The sequence below is a fragment of the Trichoderma virens genome (assembly GCF_000170995.1).
Source record: "Trichoderma virens Gv29-8 chromosome Unknown TRIVIscaffold_90, whole genome shotgun sequence".
NCBI lineage: Eukaryota > Fungi > Ascomycota > Sordariomycetes > Hypocreales > Hypocreaceae > Trichoderma > Trichoderma virens.
The window spans coordinates 1,459,440-1,484,298 of NW_014013659.1; the positions used below are offsets into that span (position 1 = coordinate 1,459,440).

Sequence of the window (24,859 nt, forward strand, 5' to 3'; positions counted from 1 at the left end):
CTTTGCTCTCCAGCCCAGCCCATTGGTAGACAGGAATTGCGTATTTCCGCTTGGCAGCTGCGCCGCGATTCTGAGGATTTCGGCTGACGGTGAGGTAGGTAGTTGTACTACTACCACTACTACCACTACTACCACTAGTACACAGTAGCAGTTGTACGAGTCGTTGATTCATACCAGTTATCTGATGCTCGGTGTAACTAACAGGCCATTGGAGGACTTGTTCAGCAGATTTGACATGCCTTTGCAGTAGCACCCTCCGCTTATCTAAACCAGATGCGGCGTTTGGCTTGGGTTAGCATCGCCCGGAGTGGCTCGGCAGCTCGGAGACGGGGCACCAGAGCTGTGTCAATGAGGTTAGAATTACAACGGCAATTACATGCTGTACGAGGTACAAGCTGGATACTTGTACGGAGGAGAGCTAAGCGAGCACAGGGGGGGCTTGGCTTCGAGAAACCTTGGAAGGAATGGAATTTGAAGAGAAAGTCAGAGAGAGGAAACAAAAGAAGAGCATAAAGAGAAACCGGAAAAAGAAACCAAAAAAAAGAAAAAAAGAACAAAGTGCGCTACAAGTTCCTGCATGATGGCGCCTTTAGTGGTGTGACAGGATGCATGACAATGGATACTTTGTGCTTTGTACCATTCCATGTCAAAGGCGGTATGCATTCACAGCCAGTGGTGACGAGCGGCTAGGAGTGCCACGAAACTGTGCCTGCAGCAGGGCAACAGTGAAAGGATGGAAATGTTTCAACCGTTGAATTGATATGTGGCGGGGATTTTTGAGCGCAACCTGAACCCCTACAAGGCCCCGCCAGAATGGTTGGGCAGTGGGAGGCCGCGAGTTGTTTTGGCGGCAAAAGCGCCGCGGCCCTTGCTGGCGGTTGAATGAAAGGGCCTCAACCTCCATCTTTCATCTCTGTGTGTACAAGTTGGTATGTACCTACAACGGTACTTGCACTTAGGTACTTGCGCAAACACGCTCATGGGCCCCATTCTGCTGGTACTTTGTACATGCAGATAGGCAATAGTACGAGTAGGCGCCCCAAAGCGGAACACGCAATATAACTTATTCTGGAACCCCCCAATTATGGCGCAAAGGCAAGCCATGTTGAAAGAAGCAAGCCTTGTGCAGCTGGAAATTCCTCTATCAAAGTGCGGGCATCTCACTAAGAGTCAATAGGGGGCTTGAGCGCCCCACCAACCACCAACGGGGCATCCGGAGCTACCTGATGATAGTCGCTCAAATTTACGGACTGTCTCTTTGTCTAGGACCAAGGTTGCTGGCCCAGACCCCTGCGGGCGCAGAATGGAAAAGAAGAAGACGCCAGCATCTCGTTACGAGATCAGAGTGCGCACAGCAATCACCGCTTGGGGACATGGGCCGGCGCACGTCGTGCTTTGTGTTTGTACATGTACCTTTGCGTGTTCTCATAGGCGCCAGCTACCTCGCTACTCTTAGCATCCCCGTACTTGTACTTGCGTGCATACTTGTATGGAGCACAACATTATCGCCGTGGATAATAAAGAACGCTCCGTATCCGTAATAAAGAGCCAGCATGGGCAGATGGAAACCAAAAAACAGGGCCCCAGCCAATCTATTTTCGCCATGCTTAAATAGTAGCCTCCCTCTGTTCTCTTGTCTGGGGGATCTGTGGCTTCTGCCTCTGCGACGTCGTCGTGACGATCTTGTCTCTCATCCATCTCCGGGTTTAACGTTTGCTGGCGTTAGCGATCGCCTTGCTTAGTGCGCCGCCTCAGCTGCCACTCGCCAGTGACGTCGAGCATGCATGTTCCCGTTTTTTGACAATCGTCTAGTCTGACTGCATACTTTTTGCAGCTGTCTTGGCGACTTACGTGGAAGAGTGAAGAGGACGGAAGATCGCTCCAAAGGAAAACTGAAGGGGGCTGCCGGCGAGCTCTGAGTTGTTGCTGCTTCTGGCCTGGTGACTGCAACCATTGCTGGGGACTTTATCTAGGCCCCTTGGCAAGCCCGGTCTAGAGGTACCAACGGCATCCCGATACGAATATTGGCTCACGCACCATATACGAAGACAAAGATAGAGAGACAGACCGGACTTGAGTGAGAGAGAGACAAAGGCCACGCACGACTGCGTCTCTTGGGGAGAATAAGAAAACAACTTACCACCAAACAAGAACAGCAACGACGACCTGGGTATCACCGACAGAGTTCCGGGCTTATACGCGCACTGTAAGTAAGATTTCAAACCATCCATGTCCCAGTGTCTCCGTACCGTCGTGCCGTAGCCGTGGCCTCGCCGCTCTTGGTTCGGCGCAAAACCCACCAGCGAGCGGCGCAAACTTGCACGGCATGGCTGCGACATTCCCGCCCGGGCGAGTTAGGCCGCGAGCACAGCAGCAGGAGCAAGAAACTCCTGAGAATGGAGCGGAGCCTTTTGCTTGGCTTTTTTTTTCTTGGGTCTTCCTAGTCATGCTGTCATGCCAATCTGGCTTGACGGCTCCGGCATATCCGCTCGCCCCCAGAGAGACGCCGTTTGGGAAGAAAGAGGCAATTAATAGATAAATAGTAGCCGTGCAACACAACTCGTTCAGCCCTGCCTTGATTTGTTCGCCCTTTCGATTCTCCCAAAGTGGGAAGACGTTTTGCAAACTTGAGCACACCAGCACCGGTTCCAGCACCAGCTCCGAAGCACCCACTGCAGCCCGCCTAAAGGCGACACGATACGAGGCATCATATCGGCCAACGTCGCGTGCTTGTCTCACGGGGCCGTCACTAGAGTCCCCCCGAACTGACATACGATACGAGGTCCTGCTGCATCTCCTGCAACTGCAACTGGATTTAAAAAGTCCGACCTGCGTCTTTTGGTTACTGCCATCCGATTCCTGCGAAGCTCGCCTCGCTCGTTTTAACTCAGCATCGCCGCCGCCGGACGCCGGCCCCGCCACTCGCTGCTCCTTTTTATTTTTATTTTATTTTTGGCTTCAAAGTTTCCAGCTTTATCGATTATTCCATTCCGTCACGGCGGAGCTCACCTCACGACAAAACAAAAAAGGGACAAAAATAAGAAAAAAAGAGGCTTCAGCTCATGATATCGCAATTTACATAATTCGACGTCAACCTCAAATTTTTTTTTCTTCTGCCCTCTTCCAGATCGGCCGCCGACCAGCCCAGGCGCACATCGCACCATGGGTCGCAATCGAGGTTCGTTGCTCCATTCCTGTCTTGTCCGCTATTTTTCGCATTCGTCACCAGCCCCAGCGGCGGCCCCAGCAGGACCCCAGCAGGACCCCTAGTCGGGCTCAGTGCTGGACCCTCCCCAGAAGCAACCCCTTCCATGTTCCATCGCCTCCAAGCCCGTTTTCCCCCTTGGTCTGCCGCTAGACCCCAGCATTGCGCAAGAAACGGTGGCATCATTGGCGCTCACGCAACGCTGCCTGTGCCTATGCAGACTTGGCACCCTCTTGGCCGTACAGGTACAAGCGCAAGCGTGCATGTACTCGTATCGTACCTGTTGCTGCGGAGATGCTGCTGCTAGCGCCCAGGTACAGCTGCTGTACTGCTGCACTGCTTCTGCCGCCAAACATGGATGCGCGTGCCCTTCTGCAATGGCAATGGGCATGTGCCCTGCCGCCGAATCATCCCAAGGCTGCGGCTAGGGGGCTCTTTTATTCAGGTGCTTGCTACGTGAGGTGAGGTGCTAACCTGCGCGCGTGTCAATGTCTAGTGGTCTCGTTCATGTCCCAGTTTTCCTCGGGGCGCAAGACACCAACATCGCCTTCATCATCACCGCCCTCGGACGAAGCTCCCTTTGCCAAGGACACAAAAACCAAGGTCAAGAAGCGGCACTCTCTTGCGCACATCGACCTGCGCAGCCCTCCCACGCCGCCGCCGCAGTCTGACTATGGCACGCCGATAAACATCGACGCTCCCACCCGACGAAACCGAAGTAGTTCGCGAAACAGTGCACGACCCATGTCTATGATCCAGACGTATCAACCTCCCGTCATGGAGGTCAACGAGGACACCATCCCGGAGCTGCAGCCCATCTTCTCGCTGCTCAACAGCCACTCCAACAAGCTGTATCACGAAGGCTATTTTCTGAAGCTGGATGATCAAAACACTCGTATGTGGTTTTGCTCTTGCCATTCCCCCCGCAATGGTGCTGTCTGAGCGCTTGCTAACCCCAACACTATAATAGAGGGCAAGCCAAACCCCGATAGAACGTGGGCCGAATGCTTTGCACAGCTTGTCGGGACCGTGCTCTCTTTGTGGGACGCTGCAGAGCTGGATACTGCTGGTGAAGATGGAGAAGTGCTTCCTAAATTCATCAACCTCACAGATGCATCCATCAAAGTGGTATGATGACCTCCCGTGCTCCACCGTGCACCATTTCTAAATCTAACGACTTGATTTCACAGATTGACTCTTTGCCGACTCGTTCAAGCGACGAGCAGCCGCTACAGAACATCCTTAGCCTGTCCACCGCTGGCAGAAACCGTTACTTGCTGCATTTTTCTTCGCATGAGTCGCTGATAGAATGGACATCCGCTGTTCGGCTGGCCATGTACGAGCATGCTGCTCTCCAGGAGGCATACACTGGTGCCCTGATTGCCGGCAGGGCCAAATATCTCAACAGTATTAGCGTCATGATGGAGAGATCCAAGTTTAAGATTGAGGTGTGGGTTAGGGTCCGGTTTGGAGCTGGTGTGCCATGGAGGCGCTGCTGGTGTGTCATCACGCCGCCTGATGAGAAGGAGTACAGCAAGCTTCAAAAGGAGTTGAAAAAGAAGTCTCCCTACGACCGATCTGCCGCTCGCATCGTCCGAGGAGACATCAAGTTCTACGATGTCAAGACCGAAGGCAAGAAGCAAAAGCGGACAAAGCCCGTTGCTTCCATCAGCGAAGCCTATTCTGCGTATGCCATCTATCCTCAGGCCAAGTCTCTGGTGGACGCTTCAACCCTCATCAAGATCGAAGGCAACATTTCCATCCACTCCACACCAGCATCGTCTTCCGAAGGCTTTGTTTTCATCATGCCCGAGACGCGCCCCGCTGTTAGTGGCTTCGAGACGATGCTTCGCTTTTTGTTTCCGACGTGGGACACCTTTGGCCTGTACGGCCGCCCGGGTAGACTTGTTGCCAGCGTGCTGGACGCTAGGTCGCTCATGTTCGCCATGCCCAGACATAAGAAATACGGCTACCTGGACCTCCAGGACGTCTCTACGCTCCTACTGGACGGCAAAAGCTCAACCTGGAATGAGAGGGAGTGGCGAAAGCGTCTCAAGGAGGCCACCGGCACGCGGATGAACTCGATTGAGGATGGAAGCCGTGCTTATTCCCCCGCCTCCAACAGGGCCAGCAACAGAATAAGTTACCAGAAGCCCAGAGTAGGTTTCGCCGGGGACCGCCATTCTTCCGAATCAAACAGCCCCATTTCCATGGGCTCAAACTCTTCGCCAAACGACCAGTCTCCCTTTGAGCTGGCTGGGCGAGTGGGCAGCTCGAGCTCAGATGAGGGTCGGGTGGTTACGCCAAACGCCTACGTCGAACCCATTGAGACCAGCATGGGAGTCATTCGCACCCCCGAGCCTGTTGTTCGGCCCGCGATGGTTGCGCGCGATTCTCACGATCGCCCTTCGGGTGCACCTTACAACTCGGCTGAACTCCGCCGGGCCAACAATCGCCTGTCTAACGGCACTCTGGCTCAAATGGCCAAGGCTGGTGGCATTGCTCTGCCCGGGGTTCCCGACATCCCCGACGACGATGAGGACGAGGAGTTCTTTGATGCTCCGCCTCCGGTTCCCATGCACGGTGGTGGTGGTTTCTACGCCAGCGAGAACCGATCTGCCCAGTCTCTGAACCCCCCTCCGAGCCGCCACAGCCACCGTAGCAACCAAGATGGTGACCGGCCACCTACTAACCACTCTCACCGATCGCATCAGAGGCAGCCATCTCCCTATGGGCCAAGAACGCCCTACGATGAACCTCACTCACCATACCACGCTCAGCCCCCGCCCCCGCCTGCCCACGGAACATCGTATTCAAACGATCAGTATGCTCCTCACAGTCCCAGCTCTGCCGGAAGACCCTATTCATCTGGTGGCTCTCCCGGATACAGCCAGCAACATCCTCACCGGAAGCCCCTCCCCTCGAGGCCAGGAGCCCCCTACAACAAGCACCAGAGCATCACCCCCAACGACATCATTGACCATTATACTACCCAGACCCGAGCTGAGTACGACAGCTTCCTGCCCCCGCAGCCACCGATGCACCTGGAATTTGGCGACGAGTTGCAGCAGCCTTTTGTTGACCGGCCCCGCGCTGGTGTTTTGAAGACGGTCGGTGGCGCTGATCCGGACGCCCACTACAACTCGGGTTTCCAGATCCCAGATGTCAACTTTGGCCCAACAGTCAACTACGGTGCCCCTTCAGTGCTCCGCAAACCTGCACCCCCTGTTGCGGAGCATGCGATGCCGAAGACGCCCAAGACACCGACGGAGCCAAGACCCGGCCACAGGAGACAGGAGTCGGCGACTATGCCATGGCAGCCGGCCTCTCCCGCGTCGCCCGTTTCCCAGCGATCTTTCCGCCTCACTCCCCAGCAGTTTGTTCAGCAACGTGCTTCCATAGCCTCGGCACCGTACGGACACGGGAGAACCCTCTCAGCCAACTCGATTGGCGGCCACTCGGCGCGGAGCATGTCACCTCAGCCCATTTACGGCACCATTGTTCAGCCGCAGCCTGGCGGATACCAACAACCACTACACAACACGCAACAATACTAAGATGGCATATATCTTCTTTCCTTTAAAGTACCGAATCAATAGTTGATTACACCATACCCTCCTTGCATTGTTTTCCTTGCCTCGTTTTCCTGTGTTTTTCTTGTTCTTTTTGTTGTACATGTCTTCTATCTTGTGATAGATACCCTATTAGGCGACGGTGATGTACATGCAACTTTGGATGCAGTATGCATGGTAGGCGTTGGGTTGGGAGCATTCAAATATATATTGGGAGTATATCTGAGCATTGTTGACATTGCTCTGGGATATACATTCACGGCGTCGTGTTTCTTTTGTTATGGAAATCCCCCCACGTTGTGCCGCTGGGCACGATAATAAAGATGGATCATCATTCTTGATATCAGGTAGACCTCATTATATACAGATGGAATACTACCAAGCAACGAGGATCGTTTTCTTGTTCATGACTACTGGGCTGATCAAACCATGTTCTCGTGACTCGTGATTTTTGTAAGGCGTTGTTCTCTGTAGCAGTAAATGAGGCTTGTCTGGCGGATGAGCAGGGCACATGATTACTTGACGCTTGATCCAATACCCAGGACGCGCAACAGCTGCTGCTTCTTCTTTCACATGTCAAGATGGCTGACGCAATCGCAATCGCAATCGAGCATCTCACGACGAATTAATAATTCAGAATTAGGCTTTTTCGCACTAAGACGGAGTCGGTCTCCTGGGGTTGCAGTCGATGGGCGGCATTAACGTGAGGCTGCATATGTACAAAAGCACTGGATTCGCGCATCATTCGCTGCGTCCCTGCAAGCCCCCCCCCCCCCCCCCCCCCCAACTGGCGCAGGACGCCTCTTCGCGGTCTGACGTTACGAAGCAAGGAAAAGGAAAGAAGGGAAAAAATAACATGTCATCGGGCTGCGTGGAATCGATTGGCCCTGGCGCGTGTGCGGCCCAGCTGCAAGATCGGAGCCCGTGGCAACGGCAATGACATGCAGGGGTGTTTTCTGTTAATTGGGATTTGACGAGGACGGGCATCGCCATGGGCTGAGCAGGAAGAGGCGGCGATTTGGTGACTTGAGGACGCGCGAAAGATGCCAAGGGGGGGAGGGGGCGTGGCGGAATTGTTGATACGAGGAAAGATAAAGAAACGCCAAAAGAAAATAAAGAAATGAGAGAGAAAAAAAAGGGAAATGAACAGGGCGACGTGTTTGATGGAAATGGCGAGTTGCGAAAAGAACGCGCGCGGTGCTTGTCTTCGCGTGACTTGGAGGCGTTTTGGCGGTGGTTTGACTTGAGGGGCACGCGCACACGGTACACGCTCTCTCTTTAGCTGCTGCTTTTCTTTTCTTTTTTTTCTGCCGTCTTTGGACCTTATGCAGGGTGTTTTTTGGTTTCAAGCGTTGTAGTTTGGCGCGAGCGGACGTGAGTGAATGACGACGGGGTCGCTGATCCGTTCAGGCGGACGGATGAATGCTATTCCCGCGGTGTTTTTCCTCGTTTTGTTTTGTTTCTTCCCGTTTCTTTTCTTTGCTTCTTCTCCCCCTCTCTGGGCCGCGCTCTGTCTGGATGCCTCTTCCCAGTGGTTCATGTTAATTAACACGAGGGCCCTGTAAGCCACTGTCAACCCCGCCATCGCTAAGCTGCCCGCTGTAACGCTCGTCCATACCGTCGCTAGCGGGGAACTATAAGTGCCATCACTGCCGTGGGACGACGCTGTCTTGCGCAAGTGCTGCTTTTGTTATTTCTCCGCCACGCCAACTTTCCGGATTGTCACTCTACTTTCAACTTAAATATCCATATAATTGTTATACTTCCCCGCGTACGACGTGGCGATTGTGCTTGTGCTCGTAGCGCAACCAAGCTGCGACTGTCATCCCCGGTGGCGCAAGACAAGGGCGGAACAGGCTGCTTATTAGCTATTCCAGCGCTGCGTTGCACTGCGGCACGGTGCGGCTGGTAGCTCCCTTCTCACTAATACATTCAACCTCTAGGCTTCCGCCGAGATTCTGATAAAAAGCGACGCTCCCTTTGTTGGCCTCACAAACCGGGCTCCGGTCGGCTTGCCGCTCTCTCCTTGACTTATACGCATAGCGAGCGCACGCTCTTCGCATTGGACGCGGCAACCTGGACCCTTTCCACGCCGTCGCCTCGCCGGGTCGCTCCCAATGGACGGCGAAGAGCCAACGCAGGGTAAGACGATGATGGAGCCCCGTTCACGGCCGCTCGACTTGACGCTGACATTTGTCTCTCGCAGCGACGCAAAACGTCCTCGACCCGCGCAGGGTAGGCAAGCAGAACTCGGGCTTTTCCGACGAAGACATCTCGGACATTGTCTGCGTGCTGTATCCGCACTCGGAGTGTGCGCGCCACGAGGTCCAGCAGCTGGCCAGGATCGGATCGCCGTTCATCATTGGCAAGGACGCCGCCGACGGCGTTGAGCCCAACTACGAACTCGAGGACCATGCGAGCCGCTTCGAGTCCGACCCTATAAACCATGGCAACTATGCCATTCTACTGCGGCTGTCAAGCCAAGTTAAGAACCCTGCGGCCGGCTTCGTCTTTGGGAGGAACAATGCTAGGTGCGATGTTGTCTTCGTCAATGATCCGCTGCGGAGAATCAGCAACATCCACTTCCGCATATACGTCAACGAGTACGGCATCGTCATGATCGAGGACAAGTCTACCAATGGAACCTTTGTCGACGACAACCTCCTCACTTCCCACCCCAAGGAGCCTGGCAAGCCACCCAATACGAGGTGGGTGCTGAGCTCGGGAGCCATCATCTGCATCTATCTTCACAACCAGATGAAGGATCTCTCCTTCCGAGTCCGAATCCCACGCCGCGATGACGAATACGAGGGGGCATACGCACGCCAGGTGGAGGAGTATTTTGCTCGCCACGCCTTGCAAGGGCCGGTTGAGACCGTCACCACCGGCCCCGGAGGACATGTCGATTTGTTCAAGACGGCTCAGCCGGCACCCCCGCGGCGCCTGGAACGCCAGCCGTCTGATCAGCGTTCTCCCTCAAAGCGCAAAGATGCCCGAGCTGTGCGACGAGAGTGGACTGGATCCGGCAAGTACAACAGGATTGGCATGATCGGCAAGGGAGCCTTTGCGGTGGTCTACAAAGTTACATCAAAGTATGACGGAAAGCCGTACGCCGCCAAAGAGCTCGAGAAGCGCCGCTTCATTAAGAATGGGGTGCTGGATCAAAAGGTGGAGAATGAGATGAAGATTATGCGCAAGGTGCATCATGTAAGTCGTGCCCCCTCAACTCGTCTACTATGGCCATGGTTGACTGACTTTGAACTTCTTAAAAAAAGCCCAACATCGTGCGTTACATGGAAAACTTTGACTGGGATGATCGACTACTCATCATCATCATGGAATATGTACCGGGGGGTGATCTTGGAAAACATATCGTAGATTATGGGGCATTCTCGGAAGACGACTCAAGGACAATGGCCCAGCAGCTGCTGAGCGCACTCGCCTATTTACATCGCAATAATATCACCCATAGAGACGTCAAGCCAGACAACATATTGATCAACACGCTCCAGCCACTGGACGTCAAGCTCACAGATTTTGGGCTTTCAAAGATGGTGGATACCGAGCAGACTTTCCTCAGGACCTTTTGCGGCACACTGCTCTACTGTGCCCCGGAGGTGTACACCGAGTATGTAGAGTACGATGATAACGGTATTAGGAGCAGAGGGAAAAAGGCTCGCCGTGTACCGGGCCAAAGATACAATCATGCCGTGGACATCTGGTCTCTAGGCGGCGTCCTCTTTTATTCGATGACAGGCCAGCCTCCCTATCCAGTTAAAAGCGGCATCAGCTATTCCGAACTGCTGCATAAAATTATGACGGAGATGCTGGACATTCGACCATTGGATCAACAAGCCATTTCCTCGAGCGGCATTGACTTTCTCTGCCGCATGCTTCAGAGAAGACCGGAGAATCGTGCGACGGTAGAAGAGCTCGATGACCATCCATGGTTGGGTGGTACAACTATTGAAGCCTCTCAGTCGTTTGATGAAATTACCGACGACGAAGACTACTTAGATCCGCAGCTCCAGTACCGGACACACGACGATGTTGACGAGGATGACCGAGTGAGTGATTCCATGGGTGAAGAGGAGGACGAAGAGGGGGGACAGGATAAGGGAAAAGGAAAGGAGAATGGAAATCATACCTTTGGTCGAGGTACACAGCCTCCACGCCTCTTTGGAGAAGTTGGGGCTTCCGCCTTTGTCAATTCTGGAGCAGTACCTGAGAAGCATCTCAACCTGCCGGTTACGAACAGGAATGGAGCGAGTGGCGGCAGTGGCGGCAGCAGTGACAACTTCGAAAGCCAAGTAGACGAGGCCTACGACTCTGGGGATTCCGCCGCAACTCTCATTAAGCACCGTCGCATCTTCCGACAGGAGACAAGCGTGTCCATTGACCACCATCAGTCTGCCGACCAGCTGCAAAGCTTGGTGGAAGACGTCGCTTCGCAAAACTTGAATGGCGCTGAATCAGTGGTGAGGCATCCGGAATCGTCGTCACTCTACTTGACCGCCTCAATGGATTTCAATACTAGCAAGCGCAAACCCCCGTCAGTTGAAGCCAGCGATGAGTTTGACAGCACGCCTACGGGGAAACCAACCATCAAAAGGCTAAAGTCTGACGGGTTTACCGATGACCTTTCCGAGGAGGCTGTTGAGGAGTGCAAGCTGCTGGCCCGCATGCCTCCCATTCAGAGATCTGGATCCGGCCGTCAGATTGACGGAATAGTAAATAAACAACGCTTTTGGGAGCAGGACCGCAAGACGTGGCACCTCAACTACCCTGAGATGACGCAGCTCCAGTACGAGGCGTTTGTTCAGGCGGCGCGCGACAGAGGCGAACAGTTCAGCCCAGGCAAGACGCCGCTGTGGAGTCTGGCTATGAAATACTTCCCCCCTGTTGCCCCGGCGCAGAGGCACAATGGCCAAGCCAACTCGCCAACTCTGGGGCAATCTCCTGACGAGGACATCGCCATGGATTTCCCCCCTACTGCTGTACAACCTGAGGAAGACGCGGAACCTTACATTCCAGATTCTCAGAATGTTGTAGTTCCTGTGCAGAAAGAGACACAGGCCAGGGCCATTGGCCTGATAGAACCTGACAAGAGCTCCTGCGTTCAGGGGATTTCATGTCCCATGACGGATTCGCTGGTATCATTCGGTCGGGGCCCGGAAAACACCGTCGTCTTCGAGGCAAGGACTGACACAAGAGTGCCAAAGTACGCCTTCAAGGTTTTGCTATGGAAAGAGGGCTACGATCCCGCAAAGGACCCGGCCAAGACTCCTCCCCCGTGGGCCCGAGACTCAACACCAGACAAAGACTCGTATTTCTGCTGGATCTCATCCAAAGCCACGATAGGCATCCGCGTAAACGGACACGACCTCCCGTCTTCCGATCCAAAGAACCCCTCGGCACCCTCCGTGCACTGGACCAAGATCTACGACGGAGACACGCTCCTCGTATGGGGCACCCCCGACGCCAAATACCAGACAAAGTTCGTCTTCCGCTGCTTCTGGGGCGGCTCGGCTCGCCCGCGCCAAGACCAGCAGAGGCTCGAGCTCGCGGACGCCTCCGTGGCGGAGAAGCTCGACGCCGCGTGCCAGCGCACGGAGAAGCGCATCCGCGACGTCGCCGACAAGCTCGCCGACAAGCGCAGCAGGATCAACGACGCGAATGCCGAGCACAAGGAGCGCGGCCGGCGCATCGACTTTGAGCGCGAGAGGAGCTACGCCTTTGAGCGGAACAGGCTCGAGGCCATGGAGATTCTCGCCTTGAGGGGCGCCTCGTCGAGGAAGGGCTCGCCCGCCAGTGTGGCGCCAACCATGTATTCGAATCGGTTGCAGTCGACCATGATTAGGATGAGTCCGGAGAAGGATGTCGTGCGGTCGGTTCGATGAAGCGGGCGTTGACATTGGGCCTGCGTTTTACCATTTCTTCACCATTTTCTTTTCAAATTTTTTCTTTCTTCATTTCATTTTTCATCTCGTCTTTGTGTTTATGGTGTATATCAAAAGGCCCATGTAAGCAATGCATGAGCGAGCATCATGTCTTTCTATTTCCTTTTCCATTTTTTCTTCTTCTTCCTTTTGTAATTTGGAGCTTATATCTGTCTTGGGAAAAAGCTATATCTGTACTCATGTGGAAATGAATCTGGGTTCTTTTTTTTTCTTCTCCTTCGTAGATGAGCAAAAAAAAAAGGACATATGAGTTGGATGGATGGCTGGGACGGCTGGACGGGAAAGGAGGGAGGGTGGTTGGGAAACTTGTCGGAGGAAACACTCTCGCGGCGCAGGCTGCATTTTTCTTTGGGGACTGCCATGTGCGTATTCATGCATATCATGGGCATCTACTACATAGGCGTTGCAAATCCCAATATAATTAGACCATTTAGCTAATGCAATCTCAACTACAAAAATCGAGATCTCGCTACCTTCCTTGACTTTGGTGTTGATGCCGGCCGGCCTTTGTGAACCCCTTTATTGGGCAACAAACTGAGCGATATCGTATTCAGATGAGAATAATGCATTCGCCTAGCCATATTGCTTCCTAAAATATCTGTCCTTCTCACCCTGGACAACTACCAGCATACCAACTTCCCCTGGTTATGACAGCAAGCAACGTCGTTCATACATGTGTGCAATCTTTGAGAAAAACAAACCAGAGAAGAGAAAAACGCAATAGCAACTTTGGCTCGTCTCAAGAATATCGTGTCGAAACCACGGTAAAAAGTCCATACAAACAAAGTGTGGTCCATCCACAGCAACAATGGCGATTATTAAAAGGAAATAGTCGTTGAATAGCAAATTTCATACCCCAACTCCGTAAATTTCTCACAAGTTTACTCAAGGCACGTCATATCAGGGCCGCTCTTGCTGGGCGTATTCTCCTTATCAGAATCATCGTCTGACTTGACGTCAGATCCAGCGACATTGGCCTTATCATCTTCTGCTGAATCAGGCGATGAGTTGGTACCAATATTGCTAACAGATGCAGGAGAGATGTCGATGTCATCAAACTCTGCGAATAGTTAGGAATGAAAGCAAGACACAATAACCAAGACAATGTCAACCTACCAAGCATGTTGGCCTTCTTCGCTGGTGAGCTCTCGGGGGAATCTGGTTCCTCAATGATTGGTTCGGGGATCCAATACGGCGTCGGCTTGGGTAACTTTGTTGTGCTTTGGTAATCCTTTGCCCACTTGCCTGGAGTGCGACGGGTCCGAGTGCCAAAGGAGCAATAGTCATTTAGATCGGGAAAGGTTCGTTTGCGAGGTTCGTAGTAAGGATTACTACTGGGCTGAGAGTAGTCACTAAATGCACTCTGACTGAACGAAGAATCATCTTGCATTGTATGGCACTCGGGGTCAAACTGAGAAAAGAAATTGCTCCAGGGTGATGTCTTTTTGAACGTAGGCTCAGTCTTCTGTCCTCCCCCAAATGATGACGTGTAGTACTTCCAGCCATTACTGGATGACCCTGGCAATCCTTGAGATTGTGAGTCGGAGCTTGGGGAAAGGGGAGACCTTTGCGATTCTCGTTCCTCCGTGGTACCTGGGCTTGCTGGACTGAATGCACTGCGAGTGGTGCCAAGCGGTGGAGGGACACCTTTTCCACCCCCATTTTCACCTCTAGAACCATAATTGAAGGTTGAGTGGCCACCTGGCCGAAATCCTTTGAAGCCTTCCATGATGGGGCTCTGTGGTGTGGTCGAATTGTACGCAGAGGGTCTCGAATACCAGTGATCTCCAGAATTGGACGTAGGGGGCAGCCACGAACTTGCAGGGCTGTCTTTAGAAAAAGCTCCTCTGTAGCTTCTTTCTGGGATAGCTTCAACGTATCCATCCTCCCCAGCAAGAGAAGATGACACATTGTGGGAACCTAGTGCTTTTGGATAATATCCATTTTGCGACTTCACTGGCGAAGTTCCGTATATACCCACACGGCTTGGTATGGTGTCATCGTCGGGTTTTATATCTTCTTCAAGAATTTTGGCATGCGATGAGGCATTGCTTGATGTTCGGGAGTCTGAGAGCCGAATGTCAACTTTTTGCCTAAACTTTACAGACTTGCTTCCAGTGGAATGGGATGAATCGTCCGTAGAAGCATGCCCTTCAGTAGAATCGTCCGATACCTCTTGAGCGATATCTGGGTTGGGATCTTTTGCAGAGCGGTGAAGGCGCTCAACCTGGGAACATTGTCTGCCCGGCGTCGTGGTGGGGAATTGGCCACCCCCCTCTACCTTATTTGCTTCCTGAATAGGCGAAAATACATCCTCAACATAGGGGGACTGATATCTTGGTGTATTTGGAGTATCGGGAGAGCTGCAGTATTGGCTTCCTGGGCTAGTCAGTGGACTTCGCTGTGCACGCCTTTGGGATGCTCCAGTATGGCGAACTGGATAATATGGAGAGTCAGGCGAAGAGTTTGAAGGGCTCAGCTGGGGGCCGCTTGTTGAAATCTTTAGCGAGTGTGGAACTTTCTTATGTTCAGAAGCGTAAGTCTTGTCACTCTTATCGTCATAATCCGAGAATAACAAGACATTTTGTTGATTTTCTTTATTATCCAATCCTTGTTTTGATCCAAACGAATCAATGTGCGTAGTGTTTTGAAGTTGATCAGGGATAGCATCAGAGAGTACGTTACTCTTGTATAAACGACTTTCTGGAGCCTGCAATTGGTTATTTTCAACCGACTTCTTCGCAAAGAATGAGTCATAGTACTTACAAAGTCTATCATAGAGACGTCTGCAATGGTCTCAGCAGATCGGATCTCTTCAACACATATCGAGCAGTAATTAGGAAAGGGCCTATCTTCTTTCGAGATTGGGTGATTATGATGGAATTCCTTGGATCTAGCAGCCCCGCAGCCATAGCAGAAATGGTGTTTAAAAATTCCCTTCTCGACGTTTTCTTCGAAGCAATCTTCACAGTAGTTCTTGGAAGGCTTGTCTCCTGGAATGACAGGGCGCTTGCTGTGATAGTCGGAAGAGCGAACTTTGCCGCAGCCCGTACATAGATGATGACGAATTTTTCTTTTAGGGCTCCTCTCTTGCTTTGTGGTTGCGAGTTGTGACATAGCGGATAGTTTCGAATCGTGAGTTTCAGAGGCATCCGAAACTTTGGATTCCTTCTGATGTTCCATGCCCAGTAAAGAGTTCAGTCGGGTGTTGAGCTCTGTCTGTAGAGCTGACAGATTGCTCTTCAAGGTCACGTCCTCTGGGTTCTGTGAAAGTTTCATCACTACTTCATCGAGCTTGCTTTGAATATGTTGAACTTGTTGAGAAATTTGGTTTGGCAGGTGTGGTGGTATCTTGGTATTGGCAGAGGGCAATGGGCTCATAGGAAAAGGCACATATTGATTGCAACCAGAAGCAGGATCAATGCCGACAGTCGAGTAGTATTGTGCCTGGGGATACACAGAAACTGTGGGAATAGCAAACATGGGTTGATAGAATTGCTGCGGCTGAGCTCCTCCGCCAATATGGGGTTGAAGAGGCCTGGCTGAAGCGTCTGAAGCAGTGATATTAGTAGCTTTTAAAGAGTGGTTAGATATGGCGCGGGGAAAAGTGGCCGAAGATGGGATGGAAAAGGCTGGAGACGAAGCTCTGAGAGAAGCTGGGCTTGAGGACGACCTCTCGCGAGCCTTGAGGGGTTTGGAAGACTCCCGTCTCGAAAGTCGACGCGTTAGTAGCGGCACTTTGGCTTGGTTGGGTAGTTTCCGAGAATCTTTCGGAGAAGTTTCTTGACGAGTATTCTTCTGTTCCTTGACATGGTGTTGGCGAGGCTTAGATGTTTTTCGGGCTTTTGGTGTCTCGTCGGCATCTTGCGTGTCTGGCCTGTTGCTATCTGCTTGAGATACGGCCGAAGAACCGGCGTCACTGGATTCATCTTCGCCTGCATCATATTGAATCCTGATACTCTGCGTGTGGATCTGGCTCTGGCCCGCCTCTTTGTCTGCACGTTCAAAATCACGGCGCGTGGGCAGGTTGAAAGCAAGGCTGAGGAGATCAACTCCGCTGTCATCAGCTGGGTTCTTGCGCCGATTCTTCTTGCTGCCGCCCATCGTGCCTGAATCTGTGAGAGAAAAGATAAAGAGGAAACACAATCCGTAAGAACAAGAAGCGATGGGATTGGATGGAAGAGAAGGTGATGGTTGAGGAAGAAGTTGGGGGAAGAAGAGGGGAGAGGGAAGAAAAGTCAAGGTGAGGGGGAGAAGAGGGAAGACAAAAGTGAACGAAAAGTGAAGCAACGGGCGCGACTTCGGATGAAAACGCGCCTTGAAGAATTTTACGCGCTGTTGCAACAATAGTTGGAAGGTATTTGCCAGCTGGCGAGCCCCTTCCGGTGCTCCTGCAGCTGTCGACATTTGCAGTTAGTATTATGCGAAATTGAACGCTGACTGAAGGCTTCAAGGAGTGGGCAGTTTAGGATTGGATAATATAATTGGAAAATATTCTGGTAGCTGCCTTATTAAAATTGTACATCTGATGTGTCTTATCCGCTGACGACTTGATATACTGCGACTTACGCTTGGTTCTGCTATAGGGGCAAGGCATATATTTTATAGCTACGGTAGATGGGCATCATGATACTCTGGGTGTTAATCGGTTTGCGTGCTCACAGACTCGGATCGAAAAGAATCTGTGTATAAAGCTTACGATTATAAGGATTGAAGATGACTGATAAGTGTTTCAATGCCACCCCTGAATATAAACTCCTGAGCGTGTGGCAACAGAACCAGAGTATTTTTTACTGCTATTTCATTCAACACAAGTCACGGTCAAGTAATATTAATCAGCAATCGCTCCGAAAAGACTCGCATGGTTTTCTTTTCAAACAATGAAATTGATATACATTCTAGACCATCTTTTGCCTAGATATATAGGAGCACCCAAGCCATGATTCTTTTTGCTGGCTCCTGTTAAACCCCCCTAGATATCTCTCCATGATAACATATTTAATCTTTCTAATCCACGCGAAGCACACGGGCGCCCCTCTTCTTAGTGGGCTTCTTCTTCTTCTGGCCGCGCTCAAACGCAGCAGCATTAGCATGATCACGACCAATGTTATCCAAGTCTTTGACCTTGTAGATACGAATGATCCAGTTCTCGCTGGTAAAAGCCTCCTCGAGCGTGTTGAGAACAGGTCCCTGGTCAGGAATTCGGACTCCTCGGACTCTATCAGCGGCCTGTCCCGCTGGAAATAGAGAGGCGTAGTTGTAGTACGACATCTTATACCTGTGCTTTTTGTTAGAAAATCAATATTTTCTCTCTAAATTATGTTCCCCACTTACATTAAGCTGTTCTTCATGGTCTCAGTGGCACCTTCATCAACACGGTACTCTCCCTGAGGAGTAAAGAAGTCTCGCTCCTTGACCTCATCAGGCCAAATGCCTTCAGCGATTCGAACCATCCACAAGAACTTGTTGATATCATCACCAGAGTAGCCCAGGAGAGCACCGAACACGACGAGGACATAGTCGACTTCGTGCTGTCTCATGATGGGGTAGCTAACCTCCTCTCGTGAGCTCATGGCCTTGCCAACAGTAGCAATGTGGGTGTTGTTCCAGGTGTTGTTGTCAACCAAGGTAGGTCGGTCAGCCATGCCACCAATCTGATAGCCGTAATCCCACCAGGACATAATCTTGGCATCCTCCTTGGTGTTTTGGCGCAGCCATTGGTAAGCCTCTCGGTAATCATCAATAATGTGCTGGCTTCCATCCGGCATACGGCTGGCAAGGACCACTGAAGGCGAGGAGTAGGCGTTTGAAGTGACCCAAGTGCAGTGAGAGACAAACATCAAGAGGTAGACGAGCATGGATCCAGACACCATAACCTTGGTGAGGTTGCTGTAGATTCCAACATTGGGCTTGTCGCTGCCGCGAAGTCCACCCTTGACCTTCTTTGGCGCCTCTTGCTCCTCGGGAGGAGTAGCTGATTTCCAGGAGAGGTAGGTGTCGAGAATCTGAGAGGCGGCCATGGCGGCGGCAACACAGACAACGGGGGTCAGAGTGAGCATCAGACGCACCATGACACCAGCGAAGTAGCTTCCGAAGAGGGCATACACAACGACAAAGACATGCTCATCCTTGAGATCCTGGAAGCACAGGTAGACACCAGCCGGGAAGAGCCAGATGAGGAAGTTCAAGTCGAAGAAGAAGGAAGGCCAGGCAGTAGGCTGGTGCTCAGAAACAGAGGCAATGATGGGGATATGAATCTTGGCATAGCCGGTATCCCACAGGGAATAGAAACGTCCGCTCCAGGGAGCAACATAGCCCAGGGAGGTAAGGGCGACAAGACCAAGCAGACCCAAGCCAAACGTTGCCACGAGGATGGTGACAAGGAAGGTTTGGAATTGGCGACCAGAAATGGCAGATCGCACGTATTGGATGAAACCAATAAGCTGGATGAAGCCGAAGATGCCTTTACAGAATGTTAGTGTTACTTGTTCAAGGTTGTCATCTCACGGATGAAGAATGCTCATACCCAGGGCGGGCATATGCTCGCTAGTCTTGATTGGCAGGAAGCCGACAAAAGGAATTTGCATGCTGGCCAAAGTTCCCAGAGCATACCAGGTGGTGTAGCTGACATAGAGACGAGTGCTGTATCGTCCCATGCAGATCAGAACCAGGGCATGGACGGGCAGCAAGCAGGTAATGAAGGCGTATCCACCCCAAGAGGCCACCATGTATCCGTAAAAGAGCGCGCAGAGAGCTCCCCACAGCATGGAACCAAGCTTCAGGGCCTTGATCCACAGATAAAAGGTGAAGACGAGAAGGAAGATGGCAATAGCCTCGTTGTCGTAGCTACCGGCGACGGATCGGGAGATGTAGCCCGGCGCAATTCCCATGAAGACGGCAGCCAAGAGACCTGCAGATGGCGACGTGGTCATTTCATTAGTGAGAAGATATGTGGCAAATGCAGTCAGACCTGAGCAGGCCGGCGCAAGGAGGACACAAATGTTGCGGATGTCGACGGGGATTGTGAGCGTTCTCAGGGCGTGGTAGATGGCGCCGCTGGTGACCATCAGGCCGGGATACAGGGTGCCTCCTGTAACTCGACCAAGAGGATGCCATGTTCGGTCGTCGAACCAATCCCAGAACTTGTGGAAGCCATTTGCGACGAGGTACTTGGTTGCTCGGAAGTTGAACCAGGGATCAACTAGACGAATGTTGTTAGTACAGTGGCATTGGGCGATTCGTGCGCTGCGCGTTGAGAGTATGCTAGACTAACATTCGTGAATAATGCTTTCAAATCCTAAAGATTGCAGGTTAGCCAGGCTGTCTTCTCTTGTATATACTGCCGCAACTGCAATTGGATGAAGCAATGGGTCGCAGCATTGACGCATCGCAGCATCAACGCAACTGGAAGAACAGCTTACGTATAACTGAGAAGAGACGGCTCGAGATGGCAGCCGCCGCAATGAAGCAGAGAATGACAACCCGAAGCAGCGTCCGTGTGCTTTCCGTAGTGTAGCCTACGGCGGGCCCTTGGGTTTTTGCCGCCATTGTGGCTACTGGTGTGGAAGGATGAATCTCCGGAAGCGTTGTTGGAGATTCTTCGAACCTACTGAAGCCGCGCCCAGACTGCTGAGGACAGCTTGGAGCTTAAGGTGCTACGTATGTCAAGAGATTGTGGGGCTGGCGCAACCCGGTGTTTTCCCGAGAGAGCATCGCCGTCACACAAGATACTGTAAGTATCACCAAGCTTCATGCCTACGACAATTGAAAAAGTGGGAACGGGTCTGAATCAACGCTGAAGCTGTCGAGCATTAGTGTAGTTTAAACTGCATTGGAATGTTGTTTTCTTCTGTAGAGTAGCAGTCTCGGCCTCGAGCGTTATCAAAGCACACAAAAGTGCGAAAAAGGAAAAGAACCACATCCGACTGGTGCAGATTATCGTTCCACCTCATTACTGTGCTGTGTATGTGGAAAGCCTCCAGCTATGAAAGGCCACATTCTTGCAGTCGCAGAGCGTCGCTCACATGCATAATGCAATTGGAGGCCATTCAGACGTCACTCTGCTCCTCAAAGCGTTGTTGACACTCTTGTAAACTTTTCTTTTAGCTTTGAATCGTCTAATTGCGCATATTTTTACATAGTACAGTTCACCAAACAAATGACCCCAGGAAACCTCTATGCAGCGGCGCCATGTGTAGTTTCAAATATACACTGCCTTTGCAGTCTGTGGTGTCTTATTATGCCTCGCGGGGCTTTTTTGGGTCTCCATGACGGCCACATTTTCTTTGCCCGCCAGCATCTCTCTCAACTTTTTTTTTTCAACCTCGTTTCCTTGCTCCTCACCCCTCCATCAGTCCACGTTTTGGCTCCGTCAAGGGCTGTCCTTAGCGATCTTCAGCAGGTACTTCTCGAGGTCAAATTCAGGGCTGTTGACATCCGTAGCGGCTATCCCAGAGTTAGCTTTCCTGTCAAAGTTCCACCATGCGCATTCTTGTCGACCCCCATCCCCGGAACTGCTGGTATAACCCCGCGGGACAAAAGGAGAAATGCCATGCCATAGTCTAGCGAAGTATGCGTACCATCGTCTGCTGCTGCCGTGACCGGGCTGTTCTTCTTTGCGTACTCGGCCTTGGCCTGGTCTATCAGCTTCTGCTTCTGCTCGTACTCGTGCTGCGCGTGCTGAGCTCGCTGTGTGGTGGTGATGGTGCGCTGGTGGGAGAAGCCGTAGAACACGCCAAAGGCGAGGGCGGACCACCGGAGGACCTGGAAGTGGATCAATCAGACTTGTGTCGCCAAACGAGGGCCAATTGCACGCGGGCATCGCAGGATCGAGGCCGATGCGGGAGGGCTGCGGTTGGGCACTGCGAGGATAAGACTACAACGTACGTTGACTCCTGTTGACGACATGGTGAAAATCGCACGTCGCGCGGCTGCTTCAGGCAGGAATCGGGGAGTGAGGGCGGATCTGGGGGGGTCGACAATGGCCGTCGATGAACCCTGTCGAGAGTGGCTCGAGGGAATTGTTGCGTCGGCTGGATGAAGATTTGAAAATGTCCTCGGGAAAAGTCGCAGTTTTTCCAGGTCCGGACGGCCGCAGCTGGTCCGGCGCTCTCTAGGCCTGTGCCATCGCTGCGGTCACGTGCTGCCAGCGCCTGGTGCTGCTCCACGCCGATAAGCTCAATGGCAATCGCCTCTAGCTGCCGATACAGACCAGTGCCATTAATATTACGGTGTACGGAGTATTAATAGAGGATGAAAAGGAGTGGGCAGAGTGGCCGACCAGCGCGCAATCCCCTGTCTTGATTTTACTTAATTGTTTCCTTGTCCTCCTCCAACTCTCCAACTAGGCCTGCCTTTTCGGACCCCGCCCTCACCCTCGCCCTCTTGAATCGCCGTCTCGCTGAGTGGCGCCGTGGCTTGACCTCCCTCCCTCCTTGTTCCTCGCATTTGGCCTCACCTACTGTTCTGGCGAGTCCCGCCATGGGACTTTGGGACCATCACGATGCAGCAACGTCGAGAAGAGATTCTTGCCAAAAAGGCGAAGCTCGCAGAGCTTAAGCGCCAGAGGGAGCTTCGGGCTTCCAGCCAGACGCCGTACAATCGCACTGGCATGACCTCGCCCAGTGAGGTTTGTTCTTCTCCAGTCTGCCGCCCGGTTTCGCGTCCGCTAATAGTCTGCCATGTCACAGCTAGTATCACCGACACCACGAGGAGATAGCCGCCGCGAGATCGAAACCCTCATTGACAGCTTGGTCGGTAGTAGCAGGCCCAGTTCGATTGGGACGGGACCCCCTGGATCGCCTGCGCATCGAGGAAGTCGGCCAAATAGTGTGCTCAGTGGCGGCGAGATCAGCAATGTGACTTCCGAATGGACGGCTTCCCTGACTGGGCAAGGCGGACAAGCTACCCCAGGCCCTACCCCTGTGACGCTGAGCCTTACGACGGTGCCTTTGACAACCGTGTACGAATGCCCGCCAAGTCCAGTCAAGGAGGTCTTTTCCTACAGCAAAGGTGTACAAACTACGGATGAATGGGCCACTCCGACAAGGACAAGGGCTCAATCGATAGCGTCTGATGCAGACGACTTCATGGGCACGACCTCAACGCCTAACAAGAGGCTAAGCAGGAAGGAGCGTGACCGAGAGGAGGAGCTGCGCCAAAAGATTAGACTGGAAGTGGAAGAAGAGCTGCGGGCGACCAAAGAGCTTTTGGCCGAGGGTGGTGCCGCGGGCCAGCCCTTCTCCACAACCAACTTTCCCATCAGAGAACTTACTGCCGAAGAACTGGAAGCCGTCACTCACTCAGACGAATTTGTAGATTTCTTAGAGCAGTCGACAAAAGTGATTGAGAGAGCCCTGGACCAGGAGACATATGATATTCTTACCGACTACGCCCTGCATGGCAAGGACCTCGAAGACAAGGACGAAGAAAGCGGCAACACGGGAGGAAAGGGAGGACATAGAGTCAAGGAGGTGGTACAATTCTTCGATGATCGTTGGTCTAAAAAGCGAATGATTAGTGGGATAGATTTCTCACCCAAGTTCAACGAGCTGGTACTCGCATCCTATACCAAGAACCCGACAGCGCCCCACGAGCCGGATGGGCTCGTCCAGGTCTGGAACATTCACATGCACAATCGACCGGAATATGTCTTTACCGCCCAGTCCGATATCCTTACGGCAAAATTTTCGCCCTACCACCCAAACCTCATTATTGGCGGCTCGTATAGCGGCCAAGTCTTGCTATGGGATACTCGAGCAAAATCTGCACCGGTCCAGAAGACGCCATTGACGGGCTACGGCCATGCCCACCCAATTTACTCGGTGGATATTGTGGGCACGCAAAATGCCAATAATATCATCTCATGTTCTACAGATGGCGTTGTCTGCGGCTGGAGCATGGATGTATTTGCGCAGCCCCAAGAGCTGCTTGAGTTGAAGAATCCCAGCCAGGCCAAGGTGGCGGTTGAGGACGTCAGTCCCACATCGCTATCGTTCCCTCAAACAGATCCGACATTCTTCCTCGTTGGAAGTGAAGAGGGAACAATATTCCCCTGCCACAGATATGACCGCGCCGGTGCCAAGGCTGGTGTCGACAAGAAGATTAGTTACAAGGGACATGCGGCACCTGTCATGTCGGTTGACTTCCACCCAGCCAGGGGCCCTGTGGATCTCGGTGACTTAGCCATTTCATCCTCTCTTGACTGGAGTGTCAAGCTCTGGAAGATTCGTGCTCCGGCGGCCACATCGACAATTGGTGCTGGAGATGGTGCTATTTCGCCGCTGATCGATTTTGTCCGCGAGGACGTTGTCTACGATGCGAAATGGTCACCCGTGAAGCCTAGTGTCTTTGCCCTCGTAGACGGAGCTGGCTGGCTGGAATTCTGGGACATCGCCATAGACACGGAGGAGCCGGTGTCGAGAATAACACCGAGCAGCCGACAGGATGGAAGAACAATGCTTTCCAGGAGCTTGAACAAGCTGGCCTGGGAACCCAACGATGGCAAGCGCATTGCAACTGGTGGCATCGACGGCTCTCTTACCGTCTTCGAAGTGGCTAGTGGCTTGGGTGGCAAGGAAGGGCTCAAGAATGAAGAATGGGCAAATGTGAAGAAACTTGTCAACAGGGTGGAAGCCGTGGGCATGAATGGGGCGATGATGGTTTAGCATTTTTTTCCTTTCTTTTTGTTTACTGGCACGCATGGCACCTTAATTTTTCTTGGAATCCTGACCTGTGCAATGATTAATGAAGGTGAGCTTATATATGTATACCCCTAGACAAGTGTGAGGTAGAAAAAAATGGTAATGGCAACGGGCTATCCTTTGATATGTCCATGTTTATATTTGTTCCATACTTGAATGCTTTTTCTGCCGTGTCTGCTTCTACTTGTACACTGTAACTCTCAAAGATGGACAGGGGTTTGATAGATTTGTATGGAGAACTCCGTAAGCTACCCGCACCCAGCGCGTCACGTGAAACCCCATATAGCAAGAGATATTTTTACCGACGCGATTCTTGCTCAAACAAATTTGAACATTATTCTCAATCTCACAGCGGTAAATACGTATTCCCGCAAATAGTCGATGGGGTCAATTGAATGAACTGCAATTTGAGAATGGTAA

General features: G+C 52.2%; 6 protein-coding genes across 6 annotated transcripts; 3 read left to right on the forward strand and 3 right to left on the reverse strand.

The window, feature by feature from the left end:
- Positions 1 to 3,982: 3,982 nt before the first annotated feature.
- TRIVIDRAFT_134306 (uncharacterized protein) lies at positions 3,983 to 5,706 on the forward strand (the record flags this gene model as incomplete). The annotated part of the gene is made up of 3 exons (XM_014095526.1): positions 3,983 to 4,100; positions 4,176 to 4,333; positions 4,396 to 5,706. Coding segments are annotated over 3 exons (1,587 nt in total), but the record flags the coding sequence as incomplete, so codon positions are not given.
- A 3,188-nt stretch (positions 5,707 to 8,894) lies between these two features.
- TRIVIDRAFT_65449 (uncharacterized protein) lies at positions 8,895 to 12,677 on the forward strand (the record flags this gene model as incomplete). The annotated part of the gene is made up of 3 exons (XM_014095527.1): positions 8,895 to 8,919; positions 8,984 to 9,984; positions 10,053 to 12,677. The coding sequence occupies 3 exons, from the start codon at positions 8,895 to 8,897 to the stop codon at positions 12,675 to 12,677; spliced, it is 3,651 nt and encodes a 1,216-aa protein (XP_013951002.1).
- Positions 12,678 to 13,618: 941 nt separating this feature from the next.
- On the reverse strand, positions 13,619 to 16,841 carry TRIVIDRAFT_206391 (uncharacterized protein; the record flags this gene model as incomplete). The annotated part of the gene is made up of 3 exons (XM_014095528.1): positions 13,619 to 13,797; positions 13,854 to 15,447; positions 15,504 to 16,841. The coding sequence occupies 3 exons, from the start codon at positions 16,839 to 16,841 to the stop codon at positions 13,619 to 13,621; spliced, it is 3,111 nt and encodes a 1,036-aa protein (XP_013951003.1).
- Positions 16,842 to 17,573: 732 nt separating this feature from the next.
- TRIVIDRAFT_75107 (glycosyltransferase family 66 protein) lies at positions 17,574 to 20,285 on the reverse strand (the record flags this gene model as incomplete). Its single annotated transcript, XM_014095616.1, has 5 exons — positions 17,574 to 18,015; positions 18,072 to 19,200; positions 19,264 to 19,938; positions 20,011 to 20,034; positions 20,159 to 20,285. The coding sequence occupies 5 exons, from the start codon at positions 20,283 to 20,285 to the stop codon at positions 17,745 to 17,747; spliced, it is 2,226 nt and encodes a 741-aa protein (XP_013951091.1).
- A 532-nt stretch (positions 20,286 to 20,817) lies between these two features.
- TRIVIDRAFT_217077 (uncharacterized protein) lies at positions 20,818 to 21,754 on the reverse strand (the record flags this gene model as incomplete). The annotated part of the gene is made up of 3 exons (XM_014095529.1): positions 20,818 to 21,182; positions 21,317 to 21,500; positions 21,624 to 21,754. The coding sequence occupies 3 exons, from the start codon at positions 21,642 to 21,644 to the stop codon at positions 21,109 to 21,111; spliced, it is 279 nt and encodes a 92-aa protein (XP_013951004.1).
- A 485-nt stretch (positions 21,755 to 22,239) lies between these two features.
- On the forward strand, positions 22,240 to 24,403 carry TRIVIDRAFT_163022 (uncharacterized protein; the record flags this gene model as incomplete). The annotated part of the gene is made up of 2 exons (XM_014095530.1): positions 22,240 to 22,360; positions 22,431 to 24,403. 2 exons carry the CDS (start codon positions 22,240 to 22,242, stop codon positions 24,401 to 24,403), a joined length of 2,094 nt encoding a protein of 697 aa, XP_013951005.1.
- Positions 24,404 to 24,859: the final 456 nt, after the last annotated feature.